Below are 15185 nucleotides of genomic sequence, written 5' to 3'. Positions count from 1 at the left end.
ACAAAAGCTATGTGACAGGTAACCCAATCTGCTGGTTTACTGTAGTAGTGGAGGTGAAGGTCACAACCTGGTCAGGGGAGATTAATGTGTCTCTGGCCTCAAGCAGTACAGTTACAGAGGGATTATTTTTTTTCCTCTCAGGATCTCTGCCTTTTAAAGTTCGGACATTTCAGTTCTAGACTTAGGGCAAAACCTTTGTTTAACACAAGAGAGAAAAACAAAACAAAACCAAACCTCCCTTTGGCCTAGAAAATTAATCACTGTCATCTATCGATAGAATACCAGTAGCACACAGGGTCCAAATCAGGACCCAATGAGTTTAGACTCTAAAAACAGAGAACATGAGTAATGGGCTGAGTTGCTCTGGGTGTGGAACCACTTCTGGTCAGTGAGGAGGGGATTACTCCTGGTCAGACATCAGTTGCAGTGAACTGTGAAAGTGCGTGAGCTTAGCTGTAAATGAGCTAGCTCAGCTACCAGCCATGCATGTGCTAATTACCCACCTGAAAAATTATTTTCATATATGTTAGTCTTTGCTTCAGCCTTCTTTGTTGGAGTTCAACTGTTGCCATACCCCAGCTAGCTAATTTAGTTTTTTGCTGCATGGCATTCTGCACCCTGTTATCATCTGTCCTGTGAGAAGGAGAAGACACGAGTCCAGCTAAGGCAGGAGGTGGCTGATCATGCCAAGCTGACAGGTAGCAAACCAGGAGTTGCTGGGAAGAGCACAGTGGCCCTGGGGGCTCTTGTTTGCTGAGGGTGCACTGAAACACTCCTCATTTGAAAGTAAGGCCTGTAGTAATGCCAGAGTCAGTCTGGGGCAGGAATTAAGTTCACTGAGCCTGCAGGAGAGAAGTAATTTCCGTGAAAATAATATGTCTTTCCCCCACAGCTTTCCTTGCTTTATGAGGTTATAAGGGCCTTAATTTTTGCCCGTTTTGAAGAATATCTCAGGTTTAATACGGACTGTAGCTTTCCATTAATCTGGTGATTTCTCTTTCAGCCTTTATGCAAGCAAATCATCTGTGTCTTAGTTAGGATCAATATAAAAAAAAATGAATGCCCAATAGAAGCTGGTTATGAATTTTGATCAAGACAGCATCTTTCTCTTACACCGCTTTAATTTCCAAATGTTGTAAGTAATTACACTTACTAAAGTAAAATAAAAATTAAAATTTATGAATTTGTACTGTGCTCCTGGCAATGAAGAGATTAAAAATCGGTGCTAAATTTACTTTGACATGAATACTGATTCAGTTCTCCCGATGGGGTGAATTCTGAATTATACTGAATATTGTCAGCATTTCATTGTACTGAGCTCACTGCAAGGGAGTGAGTGCAGGTAATGACTTCACAGACAGCCTTTTATAAAGACCCTTTTAAAAAAAGAAGAAAGAAAATCTGTCAAAATCATTCTTATATCAATCTTGTTTATTTTTCTTCTCTTGAGTTTGTATCTCCTGAAAATATTAATAATTCAGATTGTTTTGCCAAAGTTATGAAATCATGAAGTCTTTGCTGTTCGTTATAACAGTGCACAACCCAGGTCCAGTTCTGGTGTGTTTGTTTAGTGCTCCACTCATTTCAAGGGCTGCTCTCCATTCAGCACAGCAGTGAAACTGGCTCTGTGTCCTTCTAAAGGAAGATCCGAGCTTTTCAAAAATAATATCGTACAGTGCGCTTCTCCATGCAGAGTTGCAGTCTTCCTGAGTAGTTCCTCAGGAGAATCAGCTATTTTGATCACGTTACATAGCGTTTCAATCTGCTGCAGTTGCTCATTCTCGGAGTAAAGCTTTTGCCACAAGTTGCATTCCTACTTCAGTTGCATGTAGTTTTGCTGTTGTTTTGCTGGCCATAAGCACCTCATGTTGGCTGGCAGGGTGAAAACAGTGAGATAGTTAAGGTATTTACAGCTGAGTATCTGAAGCTGGGTCAATTGGAGGCTCATAAACCCAAGCTGTAGCTAAAGAAGGCAGCTGGTTGGCTTGGGGCATTCAGCCCTGGCCCTGGAAAACCAAACAGGTTCCAGTATCTTTTGGTGCCAGGTGTCAAAACAAGCTGTCACCAAGAAAAAAGGATCTCAGATGAATCAGAGGGTCCAGAATACAGAATAATACTTAACTGCTTAATGCTAGTGCTGTGATACTTAGTTAATTAGTGCTTTCACGTTGCTTTGCAGTCCACATGTGAAATGCAGTGTATTATGAAATCATAGTTTCCCTATTGATTTTGTCAGTCTCTGTGTAGCACCTTCCCCACTGTTTATATTTCTCATGCATTGTGCAAAGTGTAACGCAGTGTTTGTTTAAAAATTCTGCTAATGAAAACATTACACAAATTTTAGAATATAGAGCTGGTAGCTCTTCCGCATGCTAGAGAAGACCATGTAGATAGAGAAAGGAACTGCATACTTCGCTATTCTGAAGATCATTCCACCTTCAGTAGAAATTTGAACACTAATTACCTTAATTTGGTCATTCAAAAAGAAGAAAGGACCCACAGTTTTCTAGTGTTAATGTTCCTTGATAGAAGAGATTGCAAACTGGCACAGTGTTTGAGTTTTTCTGCAGTAGGGACTGGTGGCCAACTTCCACTACAGAGTGCTGAGACACAGAGGCACAAAACATATAGAAAAATGCTACAAATGCCATTCTGTCTGCAGGCAGCCAAACTCTAGAGTCCTCGTTTGACATTTGACAGCTTTTGCATTGACACCAGTGAGCAAAGAATCAACCTCTGGGAGGTAAATCTTGCTTCAGCTGAAGTCAGTGGAGCTTTGTCCTGTATCTACAACAGACCAGCATTTGGTCTTGGCCTATAATGGAGTGCAAGTAGAGCATGACAGTTCCTAAAAACGCAGGGCCTGAGCTCAGGTCCATCTGCTCAAGCTGGATAGACTGGAAGTAATTACTGTATGTGTATTTTATTATCAGTTGAAGCTAAAATGACCTTAGTCTCAAAAAGACTACGATTTAGCAGTGAATGTGGGAAAAACCTAAAATATTAGCGTAACAGCTGAGTGCAGCTAACAGTAACTGTCTTTTATTATGAAATATAAGTGATAGAATTTTCTTCCATGTTTATCATATTCCCTTGCACTGTTATTTTTTCTTTACCTTCCTTTTATTTTTTCTTAAATTTTTTTTGTTAGTGCTGTATTTATTATCTAACAAGAGCAAATATTTTAGTAATATTAATAGCTATGCTTCCCCTCCCATGTTTTTAATTATTTTCAGCTTGGTTAGAAACTTATTTAACATTTGTTTGTTTTTTTTTTTTTTTTGCTAAATGAAAATGCCAGCTCCCATGGAGAAATTCCTTGACCAGGTATAAGCACTCACAGTATAAATCTTAATTCACAAAAAGGCACTGGTAGTACCAGTATGAGAGGAAAGACACAGTGTTCAGCTGAATTCTAATGATGCAATTTAGCCCCTGAGATCTATTGCTCTTGCTAAAACACTCAGGATGACCCACTGCAATTCACAAAATTAACAGAGCCCCGCAAGTCAATTGTGCCCTTATGTTAAAACGCAACTCCCTTATGCTACACAGTGTTTAATGATCTAGGACTCTGCCTTTCCTGCTGTCACTTAAAGGAAAAAGGAACCACAACTTTAAAAAAATATGGTAAAACAGCTTTTGCATGGTGTCGGGAAGAAACTATTTTTGTGGGCTTTTCGTTACCCTGGAAAAAAACTCCGCATTGTCTGGTTCATGGAGTTTTCATCTCCTATCCCTCTCTGTCCTTATTTGCAAACACAACAAAATGAAATAAAGTGCAGTCTGGCTAAGTGATTTGTCAAAGTTCATAAAGGAGAATGACAAATGAAGAACTGCACCTTGGTTTTCTAAGTCCCAGCTTACTGATTTCTTCATAAGATTTCAATTCTTCGAGAGTCTATTTCAGCCCTTCTGTAATTAGGATGTGATTAAAAATGTATTTTTGTAGTCTCTAAAGGGAGGAAATTTGAGATAGATTGATATTCTACAATTCCAATCCAAACATCAGAAACTGAGAAGTGTTGATATCCAGGCTGCCTGGAAAAAATATAATATGGCAGTTGTATGTAAACACTGTGATATTTTTAATTCATTTGAATTCCATTCCTTAGCGTAAATGGGAATTGCACTAGCTCTCTGGCTGTCAATAGTACGTGACAACACTGTAATGCTATCTGCTTATCAGTTATTTTAGCCTGTGTTCACTCCAGAGGTTACACATTTGGTTTCTTCTGAAAAATACAGCCAACATGACTTATTCACTATAACTTCCCCTCTGCTGCCTCCTCCGCTGAATAACAGAGTAAAGGCCAAGGGGAAGGAGTTTGATTATTTGCTTGTACAACCCTGTCTGCAGCAGCTCTGGTACACATGTGGAAAAGAAGGAGCAGGAGCACAACAGAGAGCGCACAGGTGTCTGCTGAGGCTCAAAGGACGACGTCGGAGTCCTGCCTGCTATCGAGGATGAACAGTCCCAATGATACTCTCTAAAAAGCCTCTTCTCGCTAGTGCACAACCCTCGCGTGTGATGGCAGCTCTTCCGTTCTCATCATCCTTTCTCATTCCTTGTGCGACTTAAAAGATATGTTTCTATTTAAAGAGCTAATTACGACTATATCATTTTGTCTCATGCCGTTATCTCACCCTGTGGTGGGTTTCAGGCTGCTGTGTTGGTGGCAGATCTCAGTGTGCATGCAGGGGAGAAGGACTTTTCTGTCAGCTACTTCTTTAACAGGGAGGCAGGCAGAGCAGTGCCCAGCTCATCAGGGATCACTATTTGTCATAAGGTTAGCAGGGCTTAGTTCTTATTTTGCCAAGTATTGTAAATATATAATACTGGTTGTAATACAGCCCTTGGTTTAATTAAATGAAGTCCTGTTTGCATAAGTAAAACCAGGCTAGTTCACACAGGCAGTGTCTGGACTGTCTTTGGTGATCGCCACGTGGGGATAACCCCATGTCTCAGGACAAGTGTTGCAAAATGGCTCACGTTCACCCTGCTCAGGCTTAGCACTGCCAAATAAGAAGGTCAGGTAGATACCAAGAAGAGCTGTTGTGTTCACCATTACCTGTACAATGTATATACATTATACTGTGCTAAAAGCCATCTGTATTTTCTCTGCTGTCTCTGTGGGACAGGGAAGCCACATTACTTACTCAGCTGCCAGGACACACCTTTTTGGCAGTGAAGACAGCTGGCTCAATGCCTCCAGCAGAAAGATGGAACAAGATATGCTTAGTCATTTCTTCCACATTATAAGACTGATCATTCTTGCTTGGAAACCAAAAAATGTTTTATTTCAGTGGGAATGGAATCAAACTCTGTAAATGAATCTTAGTAGAAAAATCTATGAAAGCAATGGGCTGCATGAAAACCAGCCTGGAACAGGAAAAATACAGAATGAGGAGGATAGATATAGATGTTGTTTCTGTAACAGTTGTTTGGAACTGTTCTGAAAACTTGCTCTTTTTTTTTCTTTTTTTTTTTTTCTTTCCTTTCTGCTGGGCAATGAAAGAAAGAAAAATAATCCAATGTTTTTAACAAGACAGAAGAATTGCAACCATACTGACTAATGTCATCAATTATTGCCACCTCACACCCCCCCCGCCCAATTATTTATACTCAAGCACAAATTTCCTATGGAAATTCAAGTTGATGGCAATTTGAAATCAAAAATATCTCGCCATCAATGTATAAACAGGAAAGAAAAGGAGCACTGCGTGTCAGACCACCTTCTTCCATCACACTCCCTATCTATGTTTTCTAATTTCATCCCTGATTTACACACACAATAGGCCCTTTTGATGTATTAGTTCATGTGTACTGCAAATTTTACAGATGTACTTCTGCTGAGTTGTTAACTCAAAAATCAAACTATCTGTCCTTTTTTAGGTCCTCAGTCAACTGATCATAAGCCTGGAGTACAATTAGTCATATCCTACAAGAGCAGCCGTCTGACAATAATGTTGAAACATATGAGGAACATCGTGAGTATTTTTATCATAATCTATAACTCATAAGTCCTTGCATTTTCAGAGTACTGTGAAAACATTAATCCTCAAATGCCCTTTCTGGGATAACTAATTTTAACTCAAAATAACAATGTTGCTGTTCTGTCAGCATTAAACACTTGCTTTCTTCCTTTGAGCTCACTCAATATGGTTACAAGTATGGGGCAGATACAGAAACTGCATGGCTGGTAATGACCTTTTCCAGGCCATATAGAAAACCAATTTTGATGACTGTTTTGGCCTTTGCAGCTGATGCATTTTGATATCAGTCAGACACAAGGCATCATGCAGCGGCGTGACTTTTTGTAGGATGTCAGCCTGGCATTATTGATTGATTATCCGTAACATTTCTTTCAATTCTGACATGGCTGGTCTACGAATGAGGCAGAGCTCAGCAGAGGGAGCAGTGGTGTATTTTAAGAAGCGATGGTGGGGCGATGCTCAGCTTTGTAACACGCTGTCTGTCACAAGGCTAAATGGTAAATGCAGTGTGTTCCTGGAGCCAGACTCCGAGAGCTGGCAGCGCTCCTGCAACACAAGGCAGGTGAAATTGGCTGACAGGGAGATCTTGAGAAATCTGGCTGGTGCCATGTGCGATCTCCCAGCTGAAGCAGCCTGATGCTCTTCCGTCATGAATTTGACCACCTAGATGTGCTCTTGGATTCCCAGTTGCTCAAGTCTCAAGTAATGGCTGTGGGAGAGAGATCCTTCAGTATCTTTCTTTAGCTAGGAGATTAAAGCTGTTATCAACTGTTGTGGGTTCTCATTGCATACACTGATGCTGCCTTCATCCCTAACTGGATTGCAATCGCTTTCCCTAAATGGGGCCAAGCTGTGGAGCTTATGTGGACATCAGCCAATAATAAAATGAGGCTGAATATTTAATTAGTTGTATGAGACACATGAGACACTGTTCTCTGTTGGCCACTCTGGCTTCTGATTTGCAATTCAAGCAAGTTCGCTTTGATCTATAACATCCAATACATCTCTGTCTTGAGAGACTTGTCTTTTGTTTCCTGTGCACCACCTTGGCAGGTGAGATCAGCCTCCTCTGACAGGTCCAATTTATAAAAACTTTACCCTCAGGATATAGTATAAGACCTTTTTATTTTTTCTGTTGTGCTTTTTAAAGCTAAGTGACTTTGATAAGCTTCCGGTAAAGTTCTCTTTGGTGACGGGTATACTTAAGTGATTGCCATGCTGATGATGTCAGTGTGAGTTCAGGCAGGTGATGTGGAGATGCACACAGACCTACAGATGTTGGAAATAGTCTTTCTCCTTGTTTCCACCATTTTAAGCATATAGGCTTCTAACTGTGTTCTTTAACTTAGAAAGTTCCAGCCATTTAATTAAATGGGAATAAATTATAGCATAGATAGCTGTGTATAGCAAACATAAAATCCAGCATTCAGTTTACTTCATACTGGGAAGGGACGATACAACTTTAAGTTATTGTCTAGCTTTTGAAAGTAGGTAACTTAAATCAAATCCATTTTAATGCATTTAGAGAGTAGTAGGAGTCCAATTCAGTAAGACTAGCAATGGTTCATGACTTGAAAACTGGTCATTGTTTTAGCAGCTTAACTGAGGCAATCATGTTTTTAAATTCTGGGCTTCCAATTCCTTCTTTCCATCCAGCCATCCATTCATCGTCATCTGATCGGAATTATGAAATAGTAGTGCTTCGGGGTACTGTGATGCTGGACTGCCTTCAGACGAGAACCTATAACAGAAACATTCTTTATCTGATTAGTAATCTTCTCAGCTTTCCAGTCATATGGATCAATCTCTCTGATGTGCTCTCTTCTCTTTTTCCTTTCCTTTCCTTTCCTTTCCTTTCCTTTCCTTTCCTTTCCTTTCCTTTCCTTTCCTTTCCTTTCCTTTCCTTTCCTTTCCTTTCCTTTCCTTTCCTTTCCTTTCCTTTCCTTTCCTTTCCTTTCCTTTCCTTTCCTTTCCTTTCCTTTCCTTTCCTTTCCTTTCCTTTCCTTTCCTTTCCTTTCCTTTCCTTTCCTTTCCTTTCCTTTCCTTTCTCTCTGTCTCTCCTTATTTTTTTTTTCGATGGAGCCAAACAGGGATTCTAAAAGTATCATGTCATATCTTATTCAAGACATGTTAAAGCTATTTCATGTATATTCAGTCTTTTGCAGAGTCTCACTAATTGTATTTTAGTGGTTCAGCTGTGCAGAGATTATTTTGCTATCTTGTTTTATTTCAGAATTTATAGTAAATAATTTTTATGGTGCTCTTCCTCATTTAATTTATTTCTTTATAGAGATTTTATGATGTATTCAGATGTGAAAATAATTGTAGTGGGCCAAATTAATCTCAAATGTAACTTCACAGAAATGACAGGAATTCTGATAGAGACTTGATCCACGTAAATAGATTTTATTTAGTATTTGTATGGGTTTACTTCTAGGGATTTTAATAGGAGATCTAGGTCTGCTGTGCAAATCCTATATTAATGTACAATGCACAAGAGAATCCCTAAGGAGCTGGCGTTGTTTATAGCTATTGTCAAGTGTCACATAGGTCCTTTAAAAGAAGAAGTCAAAAGAGTGAAATGCAATAGCTTTTCAGAATTTTTTTCATTAAGCTAACCCTGTTCATGTGGGAAGTCATAGACAAAAACCGCAATAGCACTTGAGAGAGGTGCAGACCCTGGTGCAGACCCGCGAGAAGAGTGTCTAATGTGGGTGCATGCATGGACTGCACAGTGCAGCCACGTTTGATCTGATGCATCCACATATTCCAGATTTGCTGCAGATGTACAAGTCGCTCATCCCTATGTCTGCCACAGAATGCCCTCTCACCACTGCAATAATTTCAGTCATGTTACAAAAGCCAGTCCCACGTCAAGAAAACTATACCAAAAATCTTCAGAGGCCAACAATAGAGAAAAACATTCTTACAGATTTTGTACTGGAAAGGATCCATACTCTAACCTAACCTCCTGTTATGCATAAGCTCTTTTTTTTTGTTGTTGAGAAAATACTTGCATCTAGACCGGTAATGCAGCCTAAGAAACTATTTGAACAGAGAGATGTTAGACTAGTTGCAAATGTTCGTCTACAGTTTAAGACTGTGGGTGCACAATGAAGACAAGTTCTGTTAAATAAATATTTGTAAGATCCTAACAGTGTTTCAGTCTCAAGATTTTTCGCAGCAATTTGGTAGTTTTATTTGAATCCTGAGATTCTGTAAGTCAGGTGACTCATATCAGTCTCACTGCTTCTATTTGTGATTTGAACGGTATCACCATGACTGCTGAGGGAAAGGAAAAAATATTTCAATCCAATTTCAAACATACAAAAGCCAATAAGATGCCATTTTCTTAACATGTATATTATATAATTTTAGGTCAGCCTCTTGGGGCATTACTTGCTCTCCTCAAATGCAGATAGTGCAACACTGGGCACTTTATGTATAGGCAATACAGGCAGTATTGCCTTAATAGAAGAAGAGAGGTTATATAGAGAGACCAGGACAGTTTGCCTCTGGAGTCGTGGAGGATGTGACAGCTGGAGGGGATGAAACAGAGCAGGCTGCTTCTGCAAACACAATAGCGCAGTACCTGGCAAAGTGCACTAAGTGGTCTTAGGAGGAAGATGCAGGAGCCCTGGGGGAAGTTTCTTTTGGCATGTGAAAGGACTTGTTAGCTAAGAACAAAAGTAGTCCAATTGTGGCGGTGCAATACCCAGAAAAATGGCAGCAGGAAGGAGTAGGAGCACAGGAGTGATAAGAAGAAAGCTTGAGAGTTTACCTTAAAAACGTACATCTGTGTAGAAGCTGTGGAGGTGGATTTAAGAAAATTGAAAGACACATAGGTTTTGAACTTGAAATGCTCAAGTCTCGTTCCATTCATCTGTATGAACCAACACAGAGAATGGGGGCCGTCAAGACCACACCAGATCTGACATGGAGCAGACTATGGGCCAACTGAGTCCTGCACAACCAGAAACAGCCAGGCTGCCTCCTGCTGCTCTGCTGGGCTTGCTTGTCTGCTCAAAAAGACACCAGAGGCAAAACTAATAGCCATTTCAGAAAAGGTTGGCTGATATATTTATTTTCCTGCTCCACAGAGGAACAGAAGAGAACAGGACTGGCTCAGGAGGAAGTCTGCTTTGTCAGACGGCTTCATTGCCGTGACTTCAGGCATGCCCTGTTTTTCTAGATAAGAAGCTAAACTTCCAATCCTTGCTGCTAAACATTTTTGCCCGTTGCTTCTGGTGGACAGAATAACTCCTCAGGGCTAGTGGGGAGGAGAAACAAAGCCAACTTGTCCTGAACCTTATGCCAAAGAATGCAAAATGTTACTAGAATCCACAGAAGCGTGTGCGGGTGATGAATTCAGAACCAATTTTACAGGGGGGAAATTTGCTGGAAGAAAAAAAACCTCCTACAGTACTTTCCAAAACTACTTCCAGCTTTCCTTTTATAAAAGCTCTGAAGCTGTCATGTACCACTCTTGGTGATTAATGATTCTGGGATAGCTGATACGTGGGTGACGAATTAGTAATCAGATTTAGGCTTGCACAGACATCCAGCCTCTTCCCATTTCATGTCTTACACCATCCGAGTACAAATTGCTTCTAAAAATGTTTGTGAGATGTGATGGCTTAAATGCTTTGGGAAGAAAGGTGGGAGCCAAACTTTCTGTAAACAGTGAGGATGAAATCTATTTCTAAGCCTGCAGGTGCAGGGCAGTGTGGAAGTTCCCTCATAGAATTTGGGTAGAGGCTCCGCTGCCTTTGCTGTGTTTTGTCTCTAGCTTCAGGTGGGGATTTTTGTTCAGTCTTAGTTTCCATCTTTCCTCTCATCGGCCCACTATCTTTTACACTTTATGAATATAATTATATACATTTAAATGGAAAATATATTACCTGCCAGCAAAGCAGTACCTGCCAATTAAATAAAAAGCCACATTATCATTTCAGAACATTATGAGTGTATCCTGCTTTCCTTACTGCAGCCCATGAATCAGCCAACAGGGACTAGGAAGAAGTTGCATAGGTAGGCCAAGCCTGGTCAGCCACCCAGGGATGGAAAACAAGTGTAAAAAAAATCTCTTTGAGCTGAACAAAAGTTATTCATGAAGTATTTGTGACAGAATGAAATCAGCAGCTTGTCTGACAGAGGGAGGTAACACATGCAGATGGAATTCTCCATAGACTAGCACAGAAAAACAGAATAAAAAGCCATGGAAAGAAATCTCTTTTACTAACTGTAGCTTATAAAGAATTTGGATTTAATTTTATATTCATAGAAAATGCTTTTACTTTAAAAATCAATGGAAATTAGCTTAGATAGACTGTGTTCTCTTTTGGACTGAAAATTAGCTGAACACCTGTTAACAAAGGGTACTACTACTCAGTAGTATTTTAAATTGGGAAGAGATGAGGTCTGTTCTTGTGGCAGAGGGATTACTGTTAGATTCCAACATATTTGTTATGAAAGGTATTTGACAAATACGTTGTACAGAAAGTTGTGTTACTATTTCTTGTTAAACCCTTTAATCTGTCACAGTCTCAGTACTGCCTCAGCTGTAAGTTCTAAGTGCTATTTTTTTAAAGGAGTAACTCCCTACATAGCTGAAATGTGTTGAATGAGAAAAAGAAAAAAAAAAAAAAGAAAAAAAAAAAAGAAAAAGAAAAAAATGCACAACAAACCGTGAGCTCTGCTTAATAACATGAGTGATCTGGGAGATGAAGGTGAACATAAATTAAATTTGTCAGTGTTTGCAAATGAAGAAAACATTAAAAATAATAGTGGAGACAGAGCAAGATCAAGAGAATAAAAGTAATTTTCAGAACCCTGCAACCAGCTTGGACAAATGAAAAGTCTTTCCTGAGGGAGGTATAGATCTATATCCCATAGTAATGTGAAGGTGAAACAAGCAGATGGTGAGACATGAGGCTGCTATGAGAGATGCCAATGAGAAAGGCCAGATCTTGGTGTCGTGGTGTAGAAAGAAAGTAGTTCATCTTTATAAGGCTTTGATGGTAAAATATTTCTCTCAGGGTGTTTTTTTAAAACTAGAATATAAGTTCAAAGAATAGTTCTCAGTAGGGTTACTTGGGAGTGATTGATTCTTCAGGAGTGATTTATTGTTACTAAAACTTAGTTAAGAACAGACTAACAAGGACACAAGTAAATTGTGCAAATATTAAGGGAGAGGACACGAAGGTTCAAGAGGAATTATTTAGGACATTGAGCAAGAGCATAAGTAGAAGTAATGAGAGGTAATTAAGGAGCAGAAATTGCATGCATCATATAATGAAATGAAATGTTTTCTTACAAAGGGAGATGGAAAGCTGTAGAATAATCCAAAGAAAAGAGCTCTGTACAGTTTGAGAAATTAAAAGTAGTCTGGATCAGGCATATAGAGACTTTTTTAACTAATTAAAATTTTGAGAAGAAAAACAGTGCAGGGTAAAGACACAGATAACAGTGTCACTATTTCTTGATGCATTTTTATTTTTACTTACTATCTGTGCCTAGGCAAGGAAGGAAAAGAATATGTACGTGACAAAAAGAAACAGAAGAGTATTTGCTTGTGTTTCTTTTCTTAAATGCTAATTTTCTTTCATGCCCTCTAACAGCAATGGTGTTAATCCTGAGTGATTTCAAAAGAAAAACAAAATGGGGATTTGTCTTTAGTATTTGTTTCTCCCCTGTGCTTTAGTCAAGAGAGAAGAAATTCTGGGATATATGTTTTTAAGGGTCCAAACTAGATCAGTCTTATCTCAACCAGTGTAATAGATTCTGCAACTAAATATTCATCTGAAAATTAAATGTTCCAAGCACAACAATAATATAAGGTTGAAAGCAATGAATGTAGTTTCTTTACAGGCTTGTTGGTAATTCTGGAATAAAAGCTTGTTCATGAAATCTGCTTTCTACATTTTACACCCTGCGCCAACATTGCTTATCCATAGAACAATATAATTTTAAAGCACATCTCAACCTTTATTTCTTTCATCTATGCAAAAAAAAGCAGAGTTTAAATGACTTCAAGATAGTAATGTAGCATGTGGTTCAGAAATCTAGAATGTACTTGTCACCTCCTCTTTCAGAAAAAAAACTTCTGTGTGATTCTTGCTCAAATATTTTACTAGGAGTTGTACATTTTATGTATTCACACTTCCGGTTATACAGTCACCTTCTTTTATATTATTTTTGCAGCCTTGGTAACTTTTGTATACCCACATGGAGCATCCAGTAATCTAGTCCTGAGCATTGGTGAAGTATTAGAGGGGTGTCAGAGCCCAGGAGCTAAACTTGAGCTTTGAGTGAGCTGGGTAGGGACACAAGCCGTTCTAAGACATCTTTTTCTTCGTTGTTAATTCAGAAATAGTAGTAAATGCACACAAAGCTGTGCCATTACTTAATAGAGCAAAATTCCAACCAGACAATGGTCAGTAAAAGGCAAGAGCCTGTTTTACCTGACAGTTACAGTGAAATGGTTGTACAGACTCTTCCCCATTTCATTTGGGATTCTGTCTATCCTAATATACAACTCTTTCTGGATTATCAAATCAATACATTATCATTTTTAAACAGGGTGTCAGGGCTCCATCTCTGTTCTTTTCTTCACCTTTCTGAAGCTGTTAGATTCTGGTTTCAGAGCCCTATAGTAATAAAGGCTTGGAAGACAAACCCGTATGACCTTGTGGGTATGACACGCCAGCTTTCATTTTATTTACTTCATTTAAGCAGAGTTAGATGGGCCTTTCTCTCAGATCACTGAAGCAGATCAGAAGCATTTTACATAGTTCTTTGGAAGCCCTGAATCTTTTGGGATCTAGCCTGTTTCCTAGAACTGTCTTTCTCCTTACAAGAACAAACAAACGAACAAACACATTGCATTTTTTAACTATTTAACAAATAATACTTTTTCACTTCAAAAACCCCACTATCTGTGTGCCTTGGCCTAATTGGAGTGAGATTCAGTTTGAAACTAAAATGCATACCTATATGATGTGGTGGAACTCGGGTATCTGATCATGGCTATTTTGAATGCCATGAAGTACCTTGCTTGACCTCCAATGACCACTCCAGAACGGTGCCAGTTTCCCAAAAAGCCTGCGTCATATTTCCAACTTTATACACACCTTTTGTTATCTGAGGTGACATGAATCAGCACTATTTTAGAAACTGGATCTTAGTCTAGATGGCTAAACTCTCATTTTGGTCACTGGAGACTTAAGTCCCAATTCATTTTCCTAAACATATAGCAGATGACCTAACACATCCCATCCAGCCTCCAGCTGCCCCTGCAGGAGTGGAGGTAAGGCCTGTGTCATGTCAGACAGTTTGTGCAGGTATCTCAAGCATCTTATGTGTCTCAGATGGTGCCAGACACCAATGTGTGGGCAATTTAACCAAGCCAAGCAAGGAGATGTCCCCAGTATGATGAGTTCAGTATCTTTCTGGCTTCCTCCTTAACAGCATTACAGGGATCTGCTTAGACTGTACTGGGAACTTATGTACCAACCTCACACATGTGCCAGGATAGATCAACACCTTGACATTTTGCCCAGAACTGGTGTGTTTGTTGCAGGATGTCAGTTGTGACATTTCCTTTCTATCTCCGTGACTGAGGGTGGTTTTTTCTTTCACATTTGACAGCCTGGACAGACTGGTTCAGTCTTTAGAGATTTTGTGACTCTGAACCACTCTAGGCCCCTTTTTTTGCCCCCGTAGTTCTCCCCATTAGGAAAGCAGCATACCACGTTTTATTAACGGTGAGACTGCACACATCCTTGCTACTCTACTACAAAGAAAGCTGAACCAGTAAACCTGCACTTTGTTTTGCCACAAAAGCCTTACTTCACCTGCGAGAGAAAGGGCTGGAATAAACTGCTGTGGCAAAAGCACTATTTTTTCCTTGAATGAGCACCACCCACATTAGGCACTGTCCACTTAGTGCACTGCGAAGTGAAATGCAGACCAGGCAGGTTGATGAGGATGGTGAAGGTATTGGACGGCGTCAAATGCGTAAAATATATATGGAGATTGAAATCAATAACACAGTTAGAGGACCTTTGCGTTTATATCATAGTAAAGGACAAAGCCGTCTAGAGGCTTGCTACACTGACACTACCAGATTTCTGAAAGGTATAATAGAAAATACCTGCTCCAAAAAATTCTTTCCTGAAGTTCCCTGA

General features: G+C 39.5%; 1 protein-coding gene across 2 annotated transcripts in view; it reads left to right on the top strand.

The window, feature by feature from the left end:
* Positions 1-15185, top strand: part of PIK3C2G (phosphatidylinositol-4-phosphate 3-kinase catalytic subunit type 2 gamma) — a 255904-nt gene that overhangs the window by 227132 nt on the left and 13587 nt on the right. For both annotated transcript variants that reach the window (XM_082061159.1, XM_082061158.1), the window contains exon 32: positions 5897-5991. In XM_082061159.1, coding sequence (XP_081917285.1) covers positions 5897-5991 — 95 coding nt within the window. The remainder of the gene's footprint in view (positions 1-5896; positions 5992-15185) is intronic.

The sequence above is a fragment of the Streptopelia decaocto genome (assembly GCF_964273445.1).
Source record: "Streptopelia decaocto genome assembly, chromosome: 1".
Classification (NCBI taxonomy): domain Eukaryota; kingdom Metazoa; phylum Chordata; class Aves; order Columbiformes; family Columbidae; genus Streptopelia; species Streptopelia decaocto.
This window is presented reverse-complemented; position numbering and strand designations above follow the sequence as displayed.